At 37.5% G+C, this 21,815-nt stretch overlaps 1 protein-coding gene across 2 annotated transcripts in view; it reads left to right on the top strand.

Annotated features, from left to right (window-relative positions):
- The window catches only part of GABRB3 (gamma-aminobutyric acid type A receptor subunit beta3), a 230,409-nt gene that overhangs the window by 179,606 nt on the left and 28,988 nt on the right, over positions 1 to 21,815 (top strand). For both annotated transcript variants that reach the window (XM_046007017.1, XM_046007016.1), the window contains exons 5-6: positions 11,165 to 11,247; positions 13,859 to 13,996. In XM_046007017.1, the coding sequence (XP_045862973.1) occupies positions 11,165 to 11,247; positions 13,859 to 13,996 (221 nt within the window). The remainder of the gene's footprint in view (positions 1 to 11,164; positions 11,248 to 13,858; positions 13,997 to 21,815) is intronic.

Below are 21,815 nucleotides of genomic sequence, written 5' to 3'. Positions count from 1 at the left end.
CAAATTTGTTTTAGTAGGAAAAGGAGCAAAATTGCATGCAGATAACAAGATTTTATGTAGAGATTTTATGTAGAAAACATAAAGATTCTATGCAACAATGCTTCATCTGTTAGATCTAAAAATTGAATTCAACAAAACTACAGATTTCAAAATCAACATCTAAAAATCAGTTGCATGCCTATATATTAACAGTGATCAGTCAAAAAGGACATTAAGAAAACAATTCCACTTAGAGTAGCATATAAAAAATGAAATGCTTAGGAATAAATTTAATGATGGAGACAAAAGACTTCTACACTACGACATTGCTGAAGGAATTTAAAGAAGACAAAATTAAATGGAAAAACTTCTTGTATTCATTGATTGGAAGACTTGATATTGTTAAGATGAAAATACCATCCAAAAGGATCTACAGATTCAGTGCAATCCCTATGAAAATCCAAGTGCCCCCCTTTTTTTGTAAAATGGAAAACCCCATTCTAAAACTCATACAGAATCAGATGGAACCCCAACTATCCAAAATAATCTTGAAAAAGAAGAACAAATTTGGAAATCTCACATTTCCTGGTTTTAAAACTTACTACAAATCACAGTAATCAGAACAGTGTGATACTGACATAGTAACAGGCACACTGACCAATAAAATAAAATAGAGAACCCAGAAACAAACTTAAAATATATGATCAAATGATTTTTGACAGGAGTGGCAAGACTCTTCAATGAATAAAGGACAGTCTTTCTAACAAATAGTGCTGGGAAAAACTGAATATCCACATGTAGAAGAATGAAGTTGGATGCTTATGCTATACCATCTACAAAAATGAACTAAAAGTGGATCAGAGAGATAAATGTAAGCTCTAAAACTCTAAAACTCTTAGAGAAAGATGGGAAAAGCCTCATGATATGGGATTTGGCAATGATTTCTTGGATATGGCATTAAAGCACAGGCAACAAGAACAATAACAAGCTATAAATTGGACTACAGCAAAATTAAAGACTTATGTGAATCACAGAACACAATCAACAGACTGAGGAGGCAACCAGTGGAAGGGGAGAAAATATTTGCAAGTTATATATCTGATAAAGGTAGTTAATATTCAGATTATATTGAGAACTCTTAATAGTCAATAACAAACAATCAGTTTAAAAACAGATAAAGGACTTGAATACTCTATTTCTCCAAAGAAGATATACAAATGGCCAATAGGCATGTGAAAAGATGCTTAACATTCCCTTAGTGAAGGGAATGAAAGTCAAAACCACAGTGAGATACCATTTCATACCCATTAGGATGGCCATTATGAAAAAAAGAAAAAAGAAAGAGAGAAAGAAAGAAAAGGAAAGATAGAAGGAAGAGAAAGAAAAGGAAAGGAGAGGAGAGGAGAGAGGAGGAAAGAAGGAAGGGAGGGAGAGAGGGAGGAAAGAAGAAAGAAAAGAAAAGAAAAAAAGTGTTGGCAAACTTACAGAGTAACTGGAATCCTTATGTATTGCTGATGAGAATATAAAACAGTTCAGCCACTGGGAAAAGCAGTATGACCATTTCTCAAAAACTTAAACATAGAAGTATTGTAAGGGCCAGCAATTCCAATTCTAAGTGTATACCAAAAGAAACAAAAGCAGTGACTCAAACAGATAGATTTACACCAATATTCACAACAGCATTATTCATAATAGCCAAAAGTTAGAAACAAACCAAATTGTACCTCAACACATAAATAAAGAAAATGTATATACATACAATGTAATATTATTTAGCCTGCCTGCCTGCCTTCCTTCCTTCTTTCCTCCCTTCCTTCCTTCTTCCTTTCCTTCCCTTCCCCTTCCTTTCCTTTTTCCTTCATTCCTCTGTTCATTCCTTCCTCCCTTGCTCTCTCTTTCTTTTTTCTTTTTTTCATAATGGCCATCCTAATGGGTATGAAATGGTATCTCACTGTGGTTTTGACTTTCATTCCCTTCACTAAGGGAATATTAAGCATCTTTTCACATGCCTATTGGCCATTTGTATATCTTCTTTGGAGAAATAGAGTATTCAAGTCCTTTATCTGTTTTTAAACTGATTGTTTGTTATTGACTATTAAGAGTTCTCAATATAATCTGAATATTAACTACCTTTATCAGATATATAACTTGCAAATATTTTCTCCCCTTCCACTGGTTGCCTCCTCAGTCTGTTGATTGTGTTCTGTGATTCACATAAGTCTTTAATTTTGCTGTAGTCCAATTTATAGTTTGTTATTGTTCTTGTTGCCTGTGCTTTAATGCCATATCCAAGAAATCATTGCCAAATCCCATGTCATGAGGCTTTTCCCATCTTTTTCTAAGAGTTCCAAGCAATGTGAATGTACTTTATACTAAACTGTATACTTAAAAATGGTGCAAATGGTAAATTTTATGCATATTTTAACCCAATTTTAAAAAATTAATTATTGTTTCATGTTTAATTTATTGACTTGTATATTGTTTGTTTTTTGCTCTGTTTGTCTAATAAAGCTCTTTCATACCCATTTTCTGTCCTATACCTATCATCTTCTCTCTGTTTTCAAAGCTTTGCCTTCTTCTACCTTTAGGAAGGTTCTGTAAGTTTGCCCTCTCCTTTCCATTTTAACTACTGTCCCCAGTCAGGAACAGCAACATCATCTGGGAAGTTCAGAATTACAGACACACCCCAGATCTTCTGCTCAGAATCTGCATTTTAACAAAATCCTTCAGTGACTTGTATGCCCATTAAATTTTAAGAAGACATCCCCATCATTAAATTATTTTCACCTGCATCAATTCTACTATCTGTTTTCAGTATAAATTTCAATTCAGTATCTAAGACTGGGAATCCTAGCATTCTTTTTCGTAGCTTTAATAGCACCTATTTATGCCTTTTTCTCAGGCTGTTCTTTCCCTGTGTCTCCCTGCTCTTGTTCTAAAGAGAGCATATATATTCATGCCTTTTGACTACAAGACATATATCTTCCAAATATTTCAACTTTCATTTTTCACACTTCCATACTTTTCATAGAACACTTCTTTATTTTATTCATGATTATCCTTGGGTGGGATATATCCTAGAGACAAAGTGATTTTTTAGTGAGACTATGGATATGGTGACCTTGGTCTCCTTCAGTCTCACTCTCACCTTGGAGGGCTTAACCCTTAGGGTATAAATCTGAAAATTTGGTTAATGTGCTCCATTTGTTATGCCTAATTGCATTCATTCAGAGTAGGAACTTCACTTCTGACGGCCTGGTTAACTGACTAGGCCCTGAAGTCAGGTGCAATATATGATACTTTGCATAGTCTTGAATGATATCTTCCACTCTGGTATGCGTGGCTTCCAAGTCCTATAGATATCTGCCTTTAGTAGCAATGGATTTTCTTTGAGTCGGTGGGTTACATGCATTCAGCTGTGTTCCCTAACCACTTTCAACCAGAGTTGTGTCCTCTGAAGATATAGAAGGAAGGAGAGAGAGAGAAAGAGAGAGAGAGGAACTGGTGGGTTGGATTAGCAGGCAAGGCCAGACCAGTCACTTGTCTGGCTCAGTGCTGGTTTCTAGCCCTTTCCATGGGAAACTTACACATGGTGATGAAGATGTTCTATAATCTGTACCGTCTGATACGGTAGTTGCCAGGCCATATGTGGCCATTGAACACTTGGAATGTGGCTAGTGCATCAGAGGAACTGAATTTCAAATTTTATTTCATTTTTAATTACTTTAAAAATTTAATGTAAAATAGTTACATGTGCTAGTGTCTACCCATTTGAACAACATTCTGGAGGTGAAACTCTGCCAAGGGACATAATCAGACCCAGATAGGTGGGGAGTGCTTTCCCGTTCCTTCAAACTGATTCCTGCCTTCCTCTTTGGAGTGTTGAGCCTATCCTTAAGAAGTTCCTCAATCATCCACTCTAACAGTTCTGTTCCTGGTTGATGACTGAGGACCTGGCATATACCTTTCTGTTGGTTTTGGTTTTCAGCACTCCTAACAGTTTTAGCCTTTGTGTTGCTTTATGACCATATTGTTTGAAAATCACAAAGAGATGCATCAGAGCCTGTCTCATTTGCCTGATGTGACTATTTATTTTACCAAGATTGATATTGCTGCAATGATAGTGAATTTATCCTGAAACATAGAGATAGATGCTCCTGTTTTAGAAAAATGCTGTCTACAAGGGCATTGCTATCTTATGACACTCTTGAGAAGTATCAGATTGTGATTTCCATTTATAAATAGAATTGTGCTTTTCTATGTAAGTTGTCACCTGTGTTGATTATTATATCTCTTATCTATTGCCACAATGTTGCTGTGTAACAAATAGCTGGAAAGCCTCAATGCCAGATGATAGTAAGTGCTCATAACTTGTGTGTCGGTGTGATTAATGAGTATCTCTGCTTGTCCTGGCTAGATCACTCACAGACCATTGGGTGGGTGGTCTCTGAAGGGATGATTAGGCACCTCCATCCTGCTCCCCATGGCCATTGTCCACCTAGGACCAGCAGATTCATCTGGGCATGGTTTTTTCACAGCAAAGGCAGAAGCGCAAAAGGAGACCAAAAACAGAATGCCTCTTGGGAGCTAAGCTTGAGACTGACATATTGTCACTTCCACATATTCCATCAGACAAAGCAAGTCACAAAGCTGGCCCTTATTCAGGAGGTGGGTAGACAGCTTCTTTTCAGTAAGAAGAATTTCAAATGACATGGCTAAGAGAGTGGATATTGGGAAACAAGGAAAGAATGGGGCTGCCAACAAAATCAACTTAACCTAACGACTTTCCCAGCAGCATGCTCAAAGAATCTGCATAGCAACAGCTTTCAGACAGTTCTGTGAATGTCTTTCCTTTTTTTATTTTATTTTATTTATTTATTTGACAGAGAGAAAGAGAGAGAGAGCACAAGCAGGAGAAGAGGCAGAGGGAGAGGGAGAGGGAGAAGCAGGCTCCCCACAAAGCTGGGGAAGCCCAATATGGGACTTGATTCTAGGACTCCGGGAATCATGATCCGAGCCAAAGGCAGTGGCTTAACCAGCTGAACCACCCAGGCATCCCTGTGAATGTATTTTCTTATATTTTTTGGTAAAACAAAACAAAAATTAGAATAACTTAAATGTTAGTTTATGCCTTGTGTTTTCTCCACATTGAATAGTAAGCACTTGCTTTAGAATAATACTTAGTTTGAATTATCTGACTTAGGTTCTTAACCTTGCATCTGTGTTCCTATTCCTGGAAAAATGCCTGAAGAACTTGGCATTTGGAGAACCAGGAAGAAGAGGACTATGAGTTACCACAGAGCTGTTGCAAAGGGCTGAACGGTTACCTATAAAGCAGTAGTCCAGATGTGCTGCTATCCCATGAGCATAGATAGAACCATTGCCCAGAGTTCTCAGACATGCAGCCATCCCAAGTGCAAGCCAGAGGTCTGTACACAGGAGGTGCTGCTGACTTGCTTCTGGGCCCTGTTAGTTTAACAAGATTATGATCAGAGAGCCAGGACCCTACTGATGACTGCATTTTGCTGTCATCTTCTTTGTAGGCCAGGCCATACATAACATAACACCAGGCATAAACATTGGCCTGCTAGGAAATCATCGTGTGGCAGAAGGATTCAGAGAGACTATCTGGCTACTAATTCAGGGGGTGTCTGTCACTAAGCATCTTGACCAGTAAGCCCATGGTGTTCTCAGTGAGTCAGTAACTGTGCAGGGCCAGGGCTCCTGCTTAGAGTGCTTGAGAGGGTAGGTGTCCCCTCTTGCACTGAGATTTTGGGGATTAAAGCCAAGAAGGGCTAAACTCTCTCTTTCCCTTTCTACTTCTTGAGTCCCATGCTGTCTGCTTTTGCCTGACCCCCTATATCTTCAAAGTCTTTGTTTTGTTCTGTGACTATTCATGGGATACCCAGTGTGTGCATGTAGGAGCTATTCCAGGCACTGGAGAAGTAAATGCTTATAGAAGAGAGAAAGCCCTGCTCTCAGATTCATCTGAGGAAATACAAGGGACCTACGAGTCAACAAATAGATGGATGTTCCAACTGTAGATAGTTCTGAGTGTAATGAGAGCATTCAGTGAGAGGAGAGGTAGATGAGGCTGAGATACTTTAGTTCTGGAAGGGCTCTGAGAATGCTTAGTCAAGGACATTTTCATTTCTGTCCTGCCTGGCATTTACCATGAATCTAAAAGTTTAGTGCAAGATGGTGAAAAGATTGTGCTCAAAGCTTAATGATTTCGCTATAAGGACCCCAGATTCTGCCCATAGCCCACCTCTCCCAAAAACATTGGCAATGGGTACCAAATGGAGGTTTGGCCAACAAATGGACGTTTCAAACAAATGTTTTGTGGTAATAAGTGTGCTGAGCAGTCAACAGAAACACTTCTGCAGCAGCCTCTCTAGGTCTGTGGGGAATTCTGCATTTGTGCAATGACATGAAGAGTTCGCATCTGCCCTTACTACTATTTTCAATTGGTGGAAATTTAAAAATGCTGACACCAAAGTGCATCTCATAATCTTAATAAAACTGAGACAAAGTGAAAACCCTTCAACATTTTAAGTCATGGGTCTCCTCGACTCAGGCTTCCTCACTCAACTGTATGGGCAAAGGACACACAGGATAGTTTATAGATGATGTCCTAAGATGGCCATTACCACATCATAGGATTTTAAACTTGCTGGATATAATGATACCCTTATAAGCTTTGAGTTTATTCCTTGAATTTTTATACTTTTGACTGTTAAACATAACTTTAGGAATATATCACTTATAAAAAGCAAGACTATCTACTAAATTCTATCCTATTCCACAATAAGTTAAATATCACTACTGTTACTGCAGGTAGCATGTAGAATATTTATTTTTTCCTTTTATGTATTATATTTACATATTGTTACATATATAATGAGATACTGTATGTATGTGTAGGATCTCTGTGTGTATACATTGTATACATTATGTGTATATATATTATATGTGCATATGTATGTGCATATATATAATTACAAATTTCTGTACCTTCTTTGATCTTCAACAAGAACTTCATTCCCTGAGTAGGCTTCTAAAAGCTGAATATACAGTATGTCACACTTTAAGGCAGAAGAGATATCAAAGAGGGAGTAGCGTGTAGGATTCTAGTTTGCTGGATCTGAAAGTTGCATCTGCCTTCTAGTAGCTTTGTAAATGTGGCCATCGTACTTATTCTTTCTGAGCCTTGGTTTTTTTATCTGCCAATGGGGAATGATAATGACACTTCCAGAGTATGGTTATTAATTAAATGCATGAATGTTCAAGGGCTGAGCATAGGGCTGGGTACAAAGCAAACTCTTAACCAATGTTACATGAAGTACACATATGGTTCCACGCTGTACTGAGCAACAAGGTAATAAATCAACATCCTTTTCTGTAGTGTTTCCCAGTCCTCTATCACTTCTCTACTTCTCTTATCTTTTTTTTTAACATTCTACTTTCAGCACCCTCAAAGTGTGATTATTTGTAAAGAAAGAACATACTGAGAGGTAGACACTTTTCTTGACTACCATCTTTCTCTGCTTTTCTATCATAAGCATAAATTGCAGCTATAGATACTATAAACACTGCTCTCTCAATCAGTAAACAAAAAAGAAACAATGACGCCCCCAAAAAAGTATCGACTGAAGAGTAATACTGCAGAAATCTTCAGGCAGTCATGTTTCTCATGACCCTGTCACTACTCATTAGAAATAGTAGAATTCTCAGATTACGGAGGGTTGTAGAAGTGAGCTTGATATTGGTTAAATTCTCCTCTCAGGACAAATAAAGTTTATTGGGAAAAATATGAAAAGTTGTGTGTGGATATTGGGGAGGCTTCCCTGCCCTTGGTCCATGTCCATTAACTAGGCTTGAGCTCTCAGTCCCACAGCTTCAAATTCCCTCCTACAATTTCTGCAAAGCCCCAAGTCTCAAAATTTGGTCAACTCATGCAAAAATTTCACTCCCCAAACCAGTCATGAATTTAGCCAACTTGGAAGAAGGTTTTATGGTTCAGGGAGCTGTTCTGGGCTGCCTCACCCTTCTTGATCTTTCTGCACCCCCCCACCTTTCCTTTTTCTTGCCCTTTTGTCCCAGTGGCACACAGACCTCTTTCCTTCTACTGTGTCATCCCTGTGCTTACCTTTTGTAACATGAGTAGGCTCCTGTGTCCTACTTTCCACCAGGAGAGTATTTTCTATGTTATTTCTTCCTTAGGAAAAAGAATAGTAAAAATATATAAATATATATATAAATATATATATTTATATAAAAATATATATTTTTTAAAATAAAATATATATAATAAAATAATATAATATAAAATATATGTTATAAATATAAATTTATTTATATATTATAAATATAAATATAAAATAATATATATATAAATAATATATAAATATATTTAAATATATTTATATATATTATTTTATATTTATATTTATAATATCTATAAATATATAAATTATATATTTATATATAATAAAATAAATAATAAAAAATTAAAATATAAATATATAAATATATTTAAAATATATATTTATATTTTATATTTTATATATTTATATTTATATATTTATTTATATATATTTAAATTTATATATTTATATTTTATAAATATAAATTTATATTATAAATATAAATATAAAATAATATATATAAATATATAAAATATATATAAATATAATATATTTATATATTTATATATATTTATATATTTATATATATTTATATATTTATATATATTTTATATATTTATATATTATTTTATATTTATATTTATAATATAAATTTATATTTATAAAATATAAATAAATTTATATTTATAATATATTATTATATATATTTATATATATTATTATACATAATAATATATATATAAATATATATATATTTTTTACTGTATTCGTCAAGTAAATTGGAAAAGGACTCCTTTTTACAGCCAGTCTTATGCCAGAATGAAAAGACAAGACAACAAGTATACTGGGAACCCTTTTACAGATTCTTCCAACATCATGTTACACTTCCAGTAATGCCCATGAAACACATTACATAATGAAAAACAAACAGAAAATAGTAATCTCAGTTATTGAATTTGTTCAAGTGAGTTGGTACCAAAATATATAGAAACTTTTTTAAAATTTGAAGATTTCTAGTAGAGATCTTTTTTCTTTTCTTCATAAAAATTCATAATTTTAACAGAACCTTATTCTAGTTTTGCCTTATAGAGATCTTGCATGAATGTTGGGTAGTCAATATGCCATAAAACATGCCAGAATTTTAAAGTGTGAGGCTGGTTCTTCAGTTGGCTAGAAAGTCAGATGCTTTAGAAAAGTACACCAAAGAGCTAGGTGTCGACTTTGGATTATGGAATGTAATCCACTGCTTGGAGTGACAATTTAAAGTGTTATGGCATTTGGAAAGGACACACTTTCACCATTGGTTTGGGTCTCTCAGCATATGTCTTCATGGCACTTACAAACCATTTGTAGAGAATAATTTAATATTTAACCCATAATTGCAAATATGTTAACATTTTCCCTTACTGCTCTTCTTAGCCAATGAAAAGTAGTACTTTCCTCAACCTGCCACTTACCCAGATGCTAATAGAAGGACATGCTTTACTACTGCACATAGGTTAAATGAGACAAGCCCAACAGAAGTGGCACATGCCTGGTGTTTTACTGGTGTTTTGGTTAAGATCTGCTGATAGGAACAGAACTTGCTCATGTTGCCCAAAGTAGGAGAATATTCATATGAAAGGTTATCTAGAGAAAGCTGAATACTGACCTTCAAGAAAGGTGGAGCATGAAAGGTGGTTGGGAATTCAAGGCAAGTCTAGGGATCTTAGGAAGAGACATTCTTACTTCTTCATTCTTATCCACCATCGAATGGGTATAGCCAGGGCTGCCAGTTACGTACTTCCACATAAGCCATGAGAATGCTGTTCCCTAGTGCTCACTTCAGCAGCACATGCACTTAAAAAAAAAATGCTGTTCCCTGAGATATGTGGTGCATACCCTGCAAGACCATGTTCTGTGGCCAAGCCATAGGGACCACTGTCTCTTCAACCATCCGATTTGCATTTTTCTCTACCTCTTATGCTTTCTCACGCCTCACTCTCCAATTGGAAAATGACATTTCAAGCCTCTAATTCACTTGCAAGTCTATCTCCATTCTTGCCCTGTCTTTAATTCACTTCCCTGGAAGAGAATCACTTTAGCTCCATTTTGCCTTTCAGGTCAGGCTGCACCATGGATTCTTGATCAAGTAATGGTTGACTATCCTTGAATCAGGGCCCATCTCAGTCCTGTCCGCTGTAACTGAGGTGGAAAAGGGCAGGCATTCTAGAGAAAAAGAGTATAAAACATAGCAGCTTAATTGCATTTCAAGAGAGGCTATGTGTAGGTTGGTTTCCCTAAAAGGCTGTACACAGAGTAGGAAATAAACTTGACATTTCTAGAAGTGTCATTTCTTAATGGACAGTTGATTTAACCATTGCATGGTGGAGGCTTAACTGTCCTTGGGCCCTGATATAAGTTTTTCCGTGGCTGCAGCTGACCCCAAGGGAAGCTAGCCCCCTTTATTTTGATTCATAATCAATAACCTGGAAGCCAAATATTCTCTTTGAAAAGGTAGATGATTTCATGCTGAGAATCTCAGGGGCTTTAGGATCCAGCCCAGCAGACAACGATGATAAAATAGGATGAAGCAGAAACTTGGCTGAGAGTTCCAAAGTACAGCCTGTGCAACTGTAACTAGTTAGACATTTCACATGGAAAAACAAAGAATTCAGTCTTGATTTAATCAGTACTGTCGCCACACATAAGTTTTGACTGTGCTGTAAGGTTAGAGAGCCACTGAACAAGGAGGCAAAACAAAACTTGAAGACAAAAGTTTCCTTAGAAATCCTTTTATCTGCCCTTGTTTAACCAAAGTCAATAAGGCTACATGAATAATTATATAGATTTAGAGGTTTTTTGGTTGCTTTTCTTGACAAATCTGGACTATAAGGTACTCAAAACTTACTCAGTATACAATATGAAATATAGTTAATCAGGTGTATCTTGGGGGAAAGGGGTCCTATATGGGGGCTGCTCATTGTTTAACTGGAAGCAGTTTTCCTGATACATTTCTCAACTCATCTTTACTATCTGCCCTCATCTGTGTATTTCAGAATCACCACAACTGCAGCATGCATGATGGACTTGAGAAGATACCCCTTGGATGAGCAAAACTGCACGCTGGAAATTGAAAGCTGTGTGTATCTGTACTTCTTTTTCACTCACTGTTTTTTAGGCCTTGCTCTTATTTGGCATCTTTTTCAAGGCATATGTAATTTTCTTGACACAGTTTTTAACCATCTTAAAGAGGGGGAGGCTTAGTCCTCCACTCTGCAAATTACACTGTCATGAGAGAGACAGAGACAGAGATAGAGACTTGGCATAAAAGAGTTCCCCATTCTAATCTGATTAATAGAGTATGCTCACTGTGCTAAAATATAAGAAAACAAACACTCCTCATCTTGGTCCATTCAGTGAGAAGAGAACAAACACTGAGATGCAATTTTCTCACAATATGCTTCATCACACATGAGTGGTTGTACTCCTGGGAACCTGGGCAGTTGGAGTAAAACTCATTTCCCATCAGGAACTCAGCTTCACAAGCAGGCTATTCCTGCATTTTGGCAATTTTCTCAATTTGAAGAGTATTCAGATGGCTTATTGATAATTCAGTGTTGAGTACTTCTTTGTGAGGGACGAGAGCTGCATCTTTATTACCTAACAAACAAGTGTCCTGCCTGCTACCTGAACTACATCTCCTGGCACATCCAGATGTTGCTGTTTTTGTCCTCACTCACCTTAGCCTATCATAGATTGGCTTATAATTGGCCTAAATTGGATTTAGTTTTATCTGTATTTATATGAATTTCATTAAGAGGGGTGGCAAATGACTGCAGATGTTACTCAATGCATTTGTGGTGAGAAGTGAGTGTCTTTGTGAGTAAACATACTGGAAAGTTGTGGTGGGTGTAGGCCAGTTTTCATCCCATATAGTGCTGGCTCCACAGAGCCCCTCACTTCCACACTACATCACTGTCAAGTTTTCTAAGAACTGTGCTTTCAGAAAAGGGAGGGACATGGAATCATGTCAAGTGATGCATGTGGAATCACCTGGGGAGATTTAGCATGAAGGACAGAAAGCTCAGGGGAAAGATGATGATTTCCCAATAGTGAAGGACTATCTTGAAAGTTAAGTGGATTCTGTGTGGCCAGAAGGTAAAACTCCCAGTGAGGTGAAGAAAGTTTCTGGAAGGCAAATTTGGGACCTAAGTAAGGAAGCAGCTTCTACTATAAATGTATGAACACATAGTGTGTAGTCTCAGATTCTGTTACTGTGACATTTGAACTGAGGGGGATGATGGGCAGGAAGGTCTGGTATCAAAGAGATTTCCCCAGAAAGTATGAAGCCATTGTCTTCAGAGAATCCATAGTCAAAGCCTTTGAGTAGAAGTAGGGATTTTCTGGTGAGCTGACTACACACTTATGCAAAACGTTTTATTTAAATGAAAATGGAAATATGGGGATGTGTGAGCCCCTACCCATGGAGGTGGGTAGGCAAACCCTGGGCACAGTATGCTGGTTTGAGCCACAGCCAGAAGACCAGTGGTACGGGGCTCGGTAAGTGAAGGAGGGAGAGTGGATGTATTCGTGATACACAGAGAATACTATAGATTCTTGGCATCCTTGTAAGGAGTTTGAACTTTATTGAGAAACATGAGGAGTTTAAGCAGAGGAGTGGCTTGATAAAATGTGCATGTTATGAACAATTGCCATGGCTGCCAGATGAGAATGGAATGTAAGAAAGTCAGAAGGAAAGGAGGAGACAGAAGCTGGAATCACCATGATCCAGGGGGAGCGTATAACAGATGGGACAAGGGAGATGACATTTACCATGGAGAACAGTCATCCCCAGAGCTTTGGTCTGTTTGTCAGATATGGAGTGTCTGCCTTGCATCGTATTACACATTCAAATCAAAAAGTCCCTGATACTTATAGGGTATTTTCCTCTAGGTGTAAGTTTTAATCAGCCTTACCAACAAAGTTGACCTAATCCTTTAGAAGACTCTAGGTGCTACAAGAAATATCAGATTTTATTGTCCTATTTCCTCATTCTGAAGAAGCATTGATTGATTAAATACCAAGTGAGTAATCAAGCCCATGCTAAGAGCTGGGCTTGGAGCTATAATCCAGCGAGTAAACACTCCTCTCTTTAAGGCCAAGAGTATTGCAACGAAAGGCATTTCTAATAATGGCAAACCTCATAGTCAAGAACACCTGATGAAGCCACCCAAAAATGCTGAGAACACTATTTTGCCCTGAGAGTTTCTGATGTTATCAGAAACTTTGTTATCAGACAGTGATTGGTTAAATTCACCCTTAGTGTTTTAACTTTTCTATAGCTTTTCAGGGTTGTCTTTCTAGAATTCTTTATATTTTATTTTTCATTTTTTTTCTTACAACCATCTTTTTCAGTGGCATTAATATATATTTTAAATTCATTTCAATGCAACCACCTAGTTCTCTGTGATTAGTATTTGCAAACAAAACTCTGGTGAGAGCATTCACCCTCCCCAGTTCCTCTACTTTTCAGCACCAGGGTGGTGCAAATCAGATAGCACAGATGACCAAAAATATTCAAATTTAATTCTCTGATGACACTTTTTCTTATAGACAAGCACATGAACAAATCTACTTCAAATATGAGCAAGCTGTTTTTCCATTTTATTAGTTACAGTTTCTTCAGCCTTGCATGTAAACAAAATGATGATTCTTCATTTCTGCCATGTCCCTGTTTTCTCTCCTGGCAGATGGCTATACCACAGATGACATTGAATTTTACTGGCGTGGCGGCGATAAGGCTGTCACTGGAGTGGAGAGGATTGAGCTCCCACAGTTCTCTATTGTGGAGCATCGTCTGGTCTCAAGGAATGTTGTTTTTGCCACAGGTGAGTCTTGTGTCCCCTCTCTGGCTGATTAAGCAGTGATGGTCTCCTAATGAAACTGAATGGAATCACATAAGTTGTGAATCACAACACTGAGTCACCCAAAGATGTACCGCCATCAATAACTTATCATCTTAGCTACTCCTTTTTTTCTGTATCTAAAGGGATTGATAAACTTTGACGGAAAGGAAAGATCACCTGACAATGAGAGGCACTTAAGTGCTGGTTATTGAGAAGTTAAAAATCTAAGGGTAAATTTAACCAACCCATGTTTGGTAAGATAAGAAACTCTCATCTCTGGGAAGATAGGAGGCCATTGATGGCCTTGGAGGCAAACAAGAAAGAAGGAGGAAAGGAAAGAAAAAAGGAAGAGAGGAAGGGAGGGAAGAAGGAGAAAAGGGAAGAAGAAGGAGGAGGAGGAAGATCTGAGGAAGTGGTGCTATTCCCCTCCCAGAAGTAAGAGACTTTCCCCTCACTTCTGGGGTAGCAGTCAGCCTTGGTGGTCCAGGACGTTGCCACACCCTCAGTTAGTGATGCCTATTGAAACAAGATCATCCTCTCCTGATACTATCTGGTTAAGGTTGCCCTGGCCTTGGTTCCATTGTCATCTTCATTTCAACCATCTAAAGACTGAGAAGGTATGTTCTACTCTCCTGTCTGTCCTTGCTGACGTTTTATTGAATTACAATTATTTGTATTTTAATTTATGCAGTACTTTCTTGCTATCTTTGCATTCCTGCTGAGTGTCATATACTATGATTGAGACAATAAATAAAAGTGCTTTATAAATTGTCAGGTATTATAAAGACCACAAACCCTGGGTTGAAAATGCTAAACAGAGGCAGAGCTGGAACCTCCCGTCTTGGCTTTCTTCTGTTGATATAGGCTTGAACATGACAAGTAGGTCACAGTTAGCTTTAGTCCTGTGAGGGCATTCATGAAGCCCAAGGAAGGCCTGTTCTCTCTACTTGTTGCCTCTGACTGGAATGACTGTGACCCATAGTCACCTGCTTCCCCTTCACCTGGTCACCTCCAACTCATTCTTTAGCTTAATCTAGATGTCATTTCCTCTGGGAAGGCTTTTTGATTCTGGCCTACACATCTACACGGCTAACCCCGGTTCAGTTAAGTGACTACTCTGCATTCCCATGGACTGCACTGACCTTTTTCTAGCTCTCCTGTGCCTCTCTCCTCAAAGGTACATCTCCATTAGGAGGGATCTGTTCTGGTCATGGTTTACCCCTAACTCCTTACCCACCTTGTGTAATGCCTCACATATCCTAGGCATGCTGCAAAAGTCCCTGCATAAATGAACGATGATTCAAGTGTCGACTTCCCTCCTCTCCACCCCAGCCTCTAAGAACCACAGGGACATGCCAAGCATAGACAAAAGTCTGAATGTTTAAGATGCCAGTCTGGTCCGTTTTGATGCAATGCTACTTAATCCTTTGTTGCAAGAGGTGCTACAAATATCCCTGTAAATCTCTAGAGACACTCATCTTGATGAGAAGTAAGATCCAGCTAGTACATAGGCTTATGATTTCTCAGTTTCTACAACCAAGAAACTTACCCTGTGATGAACTGGATAAAATGATTTTTCTGCTTTTAGCATCAGGATTCAAATTCCCATGCTCCAGGTGATATGAGCAAAAGGTCTGCTCCAAACAGAAGGGTAGTTTTCTCTTGGTGGAATTAAATGCTGGTGCCTGCCTTGGTCTTGAAAATCACTGTTGTGGCCATTAGTATGCAGCCATGAGGATCTCTTAACTGCATTTTCATGCAACCTCATCACAAAACTGGATGAGTTGTGTGTGGAGGATGCAGTGTTTCCGTAGGAAAATGCAACCAGTTAGAATGGCCTTCCTGAATCCTCTATCACAGAACCACTCAGGGGCAACTCTTTTCTTAGTGCAGTCTTTGTCTTTCTTTGAAGTACTTATATGGTACAAAATATCTCAAACATATCTGGAAAAATAGATACTATGGGTGTGGGGGATAATATTTAAACTATGCATAAAACCATCTGCCCATCAGAATGTAGTGCAATGTCTTCTTCCTAGCACCTACCAAGTTCTGGCAAGGTATAAGCCAAGAGTTCCATATCAGTCAGCTACAAACCTCCTAACCTTCAAAGAGGTTTATATCATATGTCAACTACACTTCAATAATTACTTTATTAAAAGAGGTTACAGTTTAAGTTATTCTAATTGACCTGTTCATGAAAATTGGCACAAGCCACATTGCTTAAAATTTATTTTAAAATTAAATACTACGCTAACTTTTTTTTTTCCTTTCCATAAATGTTCTGAAATAATGAGCTTTTGATCAGTCAACTGGATTAAAGAATTCTGTATCCTGATAGAATTCTCAAGAAAGGGAACAAATGCTCTGGAGGTTTATTTGGACCAGGCAGAGTCCATGATGAGGATTTAATGTGATTGTTTCCACTTGTCCTTCAGCCTGTTGGTAAACATAGGGCAGCCAGACGAGTCTGCAGGACAATGTGTGGAGGCAAGCCTGGTTTCAGGAACCGAGTAAGGCATATGGGGTGCAAAATTTCAGGAGATGTTCATTCTCAGTATCATGAAAGTGAAATTTTGTGTTTTACTTCTTTGCCCTTGTCCTGTCCATTTGGGGACCTTGTAGAGGGCCTCTTGCTAGTCCATCCCCAGAGTAACATAAGGTTGCAGAATATAGAGAAGAGAACACATATAAAACCAAATTATGAATATGCACTCAGCAATTGGCATGAACTAGAAGTGGGGCTGGGTCTAGCATCAAGGAAAGAAACAAGGAGAGTCTGGTCCCCTGGGATTTCTCATTGGACATCCATGTTTCAGTGATGTTCCCCCCAATGATGTCATATAGTCTATTATGTAGAGGATCTTTTAGTGAGAATCGAGCCATAGTAACAGAACTCAATGAAATATGTTCAAGAGATGGTACGTACAGAATTTAAAAACAGACACTGGAGCCAGACCGTTGGAACCTAAGTCCTAACTGAAACTTTCAAGCAGTGTGACCAAGGGCAAATAGAGATATTGTAATATCTATTTGGAGGCATCTGGGTGACTCAGTTGGTTAAGCGACTGCCTTCAGCTCAGGTCATGATCCCGGAGTCCTGGGATCGAGTTCTGAGTAGGGTTCCCTTCTCAGCAGGGAGTCTGCTTCTCCCTCTGACCCTCCCCTTTTCATGCTTTCTCTCTCTCTCAGATAAATAAAATCTTTAATAATAATAATAATAATAATAATAATAATAATAATATCTATTTGGTTGGGTTTTGAGAGGACTACATGGCTTGTATAAATAAGAAGCCTAGAATAGTACCTACATTAAGCCCTGATTAGGTCTCATTAACTAAGATATGTGGGATCAGGAATGAGGCATATTCTGAGGGGTCTGATAATAGACACTCTAAAAGCTGACCAAATCTTTGCATATTAGAAAATTTATAGCATTGTTCTCCTGGACTATTGGGCTCCTAATGGCTTATTGGAGTGTTTTAAGAGTGGGTGTTGTCTTGGATTCATATTTGTATCCTCATCCCAAGCCCACTCAGCAGTTTGAAAACTGAATGGTTATTGAATTGAGGAGAGAAAATCGGACCATCATTACTGAGTATGTACTGAATTGTAATCAAACGAGTCATTTCTCTAAGAGATATTATAAAAAATTAATGATATTATATATTCAAATATATATTTTTTAATTGTACCTGGGAGGAAATTGAGTACACCTTTGCCTAGGAAGAGGGAGTGGTGTTCCATAAGTGTGTTTTAAAGACAACAAAGAAATGACTGAGATCATATCGACAAGTAATTATTCAGTTCCTTTCCTTTCCATAAACGTTCTGAATTAATGAACTTTTGATCAGTCAACTGGATTAAAGAATTCAGTTCTTTCAGTTGGATTAAAGGATTCAACAGATGGTTTTTGGGAAAATCAACCCCTTTAAACTTGAGAGAAAAATGGAGCAAGACCACATTACTCTAGCTTCTAACCACAGTGGCATGCTATATTATAATTTATAGCACCTTGTTTTAAACATTTTTCACTAATGTCCACTGGAGTCCAGTAGTGGACAATTAAATTAGCCCAAGTTAATAAAGTTTAGGAAAACAGAAGCTCAAGAATAATAATAATTTGACCAAATTTACATGGTAAAGCTAGAAAGGATAGTGATGAATTTCCAAGTTTCCCAAGAAATGGGAACCTATAATACATTTTTTACAAAGATTTTAAAAGCTAGTCTTTTATGCTTTATTTTAAATGATCATTTTCTACGCTTTTACATTTTAACATTATAAGTGTTCTTACAAAACAGGTGAGTACATAGTTGGGATGACAAATAATGTCCACAGTGCCCACCTTTAAAATCTGTACCATCTCTCTTTGACATGCCTATGCTAATGGGCCATGTGTTCCTGATGAACAGTGTTTATGCAGGTCTCTAAAAACTGATATTGGGGAGCACCTGGGTGGCTCAATCATTAAGCATCTGCCTTCAGCTCAAGTCATATCCCTAGAATGGTGGGATAGAGGTCCATGTTGGGCTCCCTGCTCAGCGGGAAGCCTGCTTCTCCCTTTTCCACTCACTCTGCATGTATGTCCTCTCTCACTGTCTCTCTTTCTCTCTCTGTCAAATAAATAAATAAAATCATTAAAAAAAATGAAAATAAAAAATAAAAACTGATGTTGGGATTAGAGGCCTCCAAATTCCTAATCCAAAGCCCTAAAATTGTTTTATCCAACACCCAGAAATCTTTGGTGACAAGAAACATGCCTCTGCCTTCCTGTTCACGGGCACTTCGCTGCTAGATTCATGGCTGAGCAATACTGTTTGCATAAAGCCATTACCCAGATGCAAACACTTTGATGCCTGGCTCTTTCCTGCAGCATGGGATTCAGGCTCCTTCATCTTGAAAATAAATTATTCTCATTAGGCTTATCTTATGTCATTCATTATTTCAATCTACTGGATTTCTTGGGAAGACCTGGAACCATAATAAATATTCCTTCTTGATCTAAAGTTTTATTTATTTTTTATTAAAGTCTAGTTGACACTGTCACATTAATGTCAGATGTACAACATAATGACTTGACGACTCACTATGCATTATTCTATGCTCACCACAAAGTGCAGCAGCCATCTGTCACCATGCAATGCTGTTATAATACTACTGACTATATTCCCTATGTTGTACCTTTCATCCTTCTGACTTTTTCATTCCATAACTGGAAGTGTGCACCTCCCACTCTCCTTCAGCCATTTTGTGCATCCACTATCCCCTTCTCCTCCGGCAACCATTAGTTTGTTGTCTGTGCTTAATGTGTCTGTTTCCTCATTGGTTTTTTGTCGTTGTTGTTGTTCATTTGTTTTATTTTTAGATTCCACATATAGGTGAATTATATGGCATTTGTCTTTCTCTGTCTGACTTACTTCACTTAGCATTACATCCTCTAGGTCCATCCACATTGTCACAAATGTCAGGGTCTCATACTGTTTAACAAAATAGTTTATAAAGGGAGTACTCAGGTTATTCTTTGGCACCTATAATCTGTAGGGTGGAAGCAAACCTGAAAACATGCATGAGTAAGGTTTTCTAAGAAAAAGGAGGCTGATTAAAAGGGATATAGAGAGACAAAGAGAAACAATGCGAGGAGGATCCTCTCCCTCCTGCAACTTGCTACCTAGATATGAGAACAAATGGCATTTTCTTTCTGCTTTAACCATTAAAATAAAACATGTATTTACTATAGTCAATGTATTTCTATTTAATGTGCTATCTACTTCTGTAAGACCTGGTAGGGAATCTATGGTAGAATTTCAGGAAATACTGAAGATGTATTTTTAAAATAAGTAGAAACATACTAGTCTTCAAAATTTTTTTTATTGAAATCTGAAAAGATATTGGCCTTCTATATAAGCCTTTAGGAATAATGTAAGAAATTTTTACTGACCTTAACTTTTAAACCTTCTCTAGGTTTATAATCTTTAATCATTTAAAAGTTGGGGTCTAGGGACCCCTGGGTGGCTCAGTCAGTTAAGTGTCTGCCTTTGGCTTAGGTCATGATCCCAGTTTCCTGGGATCAAGTCCCACATCCAGGTCCTTGCTCAGCTGAGAGCCTGCGTTTCACTCTGTCTGCCACTCCCTCTGCTTGTGCTCTCTCTCGCTCTTTCTGATAAATAAATAAATAAAATCTTTGAAAGTTGTGGTCTAGAAAAATTTTCTCAAAAACATTAAACAAAGCAAATGTTATATCATCATATTCTAATTACTCAAGCAGGATTTTTTTTTTTTTTTAAGATTTTACTTATGTATTTGTCAGAGAGAGACAGCACAAGTAGGCAGACAGGCGGAGAGAGAGGGAGAAGCAGGCTCCCTGCTGAGCAGAGAGCCTGATGCGGGCTCAATCCAGGGCCTTGAGATTGTGACCTGAGCCAAAGGCAGGGGCTTAACCCACTGAGCCACCCAGGTACCCCACAAGCAGGAATTTCAAATAAAAGATTTTCATTTTTTATCCAATTTCTGTTAACACATAATAAATATACATGTGTTACTGAAGTATTTGGGATGTGCCAAAAATATCTGACTGAATGTCCTTAAAGAAAACCAATCCCAATTCATTAAAAATATGTGAGACTTTTAAGTAAATTGTCAAACTCCAGTTTTAAAGATTTCTAAAAGACTTAATTAAGCAAGACATTCCTAGGAATGGTTAGAATTTTCCCATGCTTTATTTTTTTATATGAAGACATAGATTTTTCTTTTCTATTTTAATATAGATTTTATAATTTTTCCATGTAAGCACATATAGAAAGATACTTAAAATATATATGTAGAGCCAAGTGAATTATCAGAAAGTGAACAATCTTTTTTCCTTTGTATGAAATTATTTATTTTTTAATTTTTTAAAATATTTTTTATTAACATATAATGTATTATTTGCCCCAGAGGTACAGGTCTGTGAATCATCAGGCCTGTGAATCATCAGGCCACACATTTCACAGCACTCACCTTAGCACATACCCTCCCCAATGTCCCTAATCCAGCCACCTTATCCCTATCTTCCCACCCCCCAACAACCCTCAGTTTGTTTTGTGAGATTAAGAGTCTCTTATGGTTTTTCTCCCTCCGATCCCATCTTGTTTCATTTTTCCTTACCTAACCCCCACAACTCCCTGTCCTGCCTCTGAACTTCCTCATATCAGGGAGATCATATGTTAATTGTCTTTCTCTGATTGACTTATTTCGCTCAGCATGATACCCTCTAGTTTCATCCATTTCGTTGCAAAAGGCAAGATTTCATTTCTTTTGCTGGCTGCATAGTATTCCATTGTATATATACACCACATCTTCTTTATCCATTCATCTGTTGATAGACATCTAGGTTCTTTCCATAGTTTGGCTTTTGTGGACATGGCTGCTATAAACATTTGGGTGCACGTGCCCCTTTGGATCACAACATTTGCTGGGTCATAGGGTAGCTCTATTTTTAAAGAAAGTGAACAATCTTATAACTGCAATTAGGTCAAAAAGTAGAACCCCAAATTTCTCACTAAGACTTCTCATTTCCTCACCTCCCTCCTTATCTCAAAGGAAACCAATGTCTTGTCACAGTATAATTAATTTTGTGTGTCTGGACCTTATTTAATGGGATAATACAGTTTGAATTAATTTCCAACTCTCTTCTTTAACTGAACGTTATGTTTATGAAATCCATCCATGTCACTGTTTTCATTGCTATACTGCTGTGCAAGTGTACCACATTTTGTTTATCCACTCTACTGCAGATGTAGGTTTATGGTAATGCTACTAT

The sequence above is a fragment of the Meles meles genome, chromosome 6 (genome assembly GCF_922984935.1).
Source record: "Meles meles chromosome 6, mMelMel3.1 paternal haplotype, whole genome shotgun sequence".
Classification (NCBI taxonomy): Eukaryota; Metazoa; Chordata; class Mammalia; order Carnivora; family Mustelidae; genus Meles; species Meles meles.
This window is presented reverse-complemented; position numbering and strand designations above follow the sequence as displayed.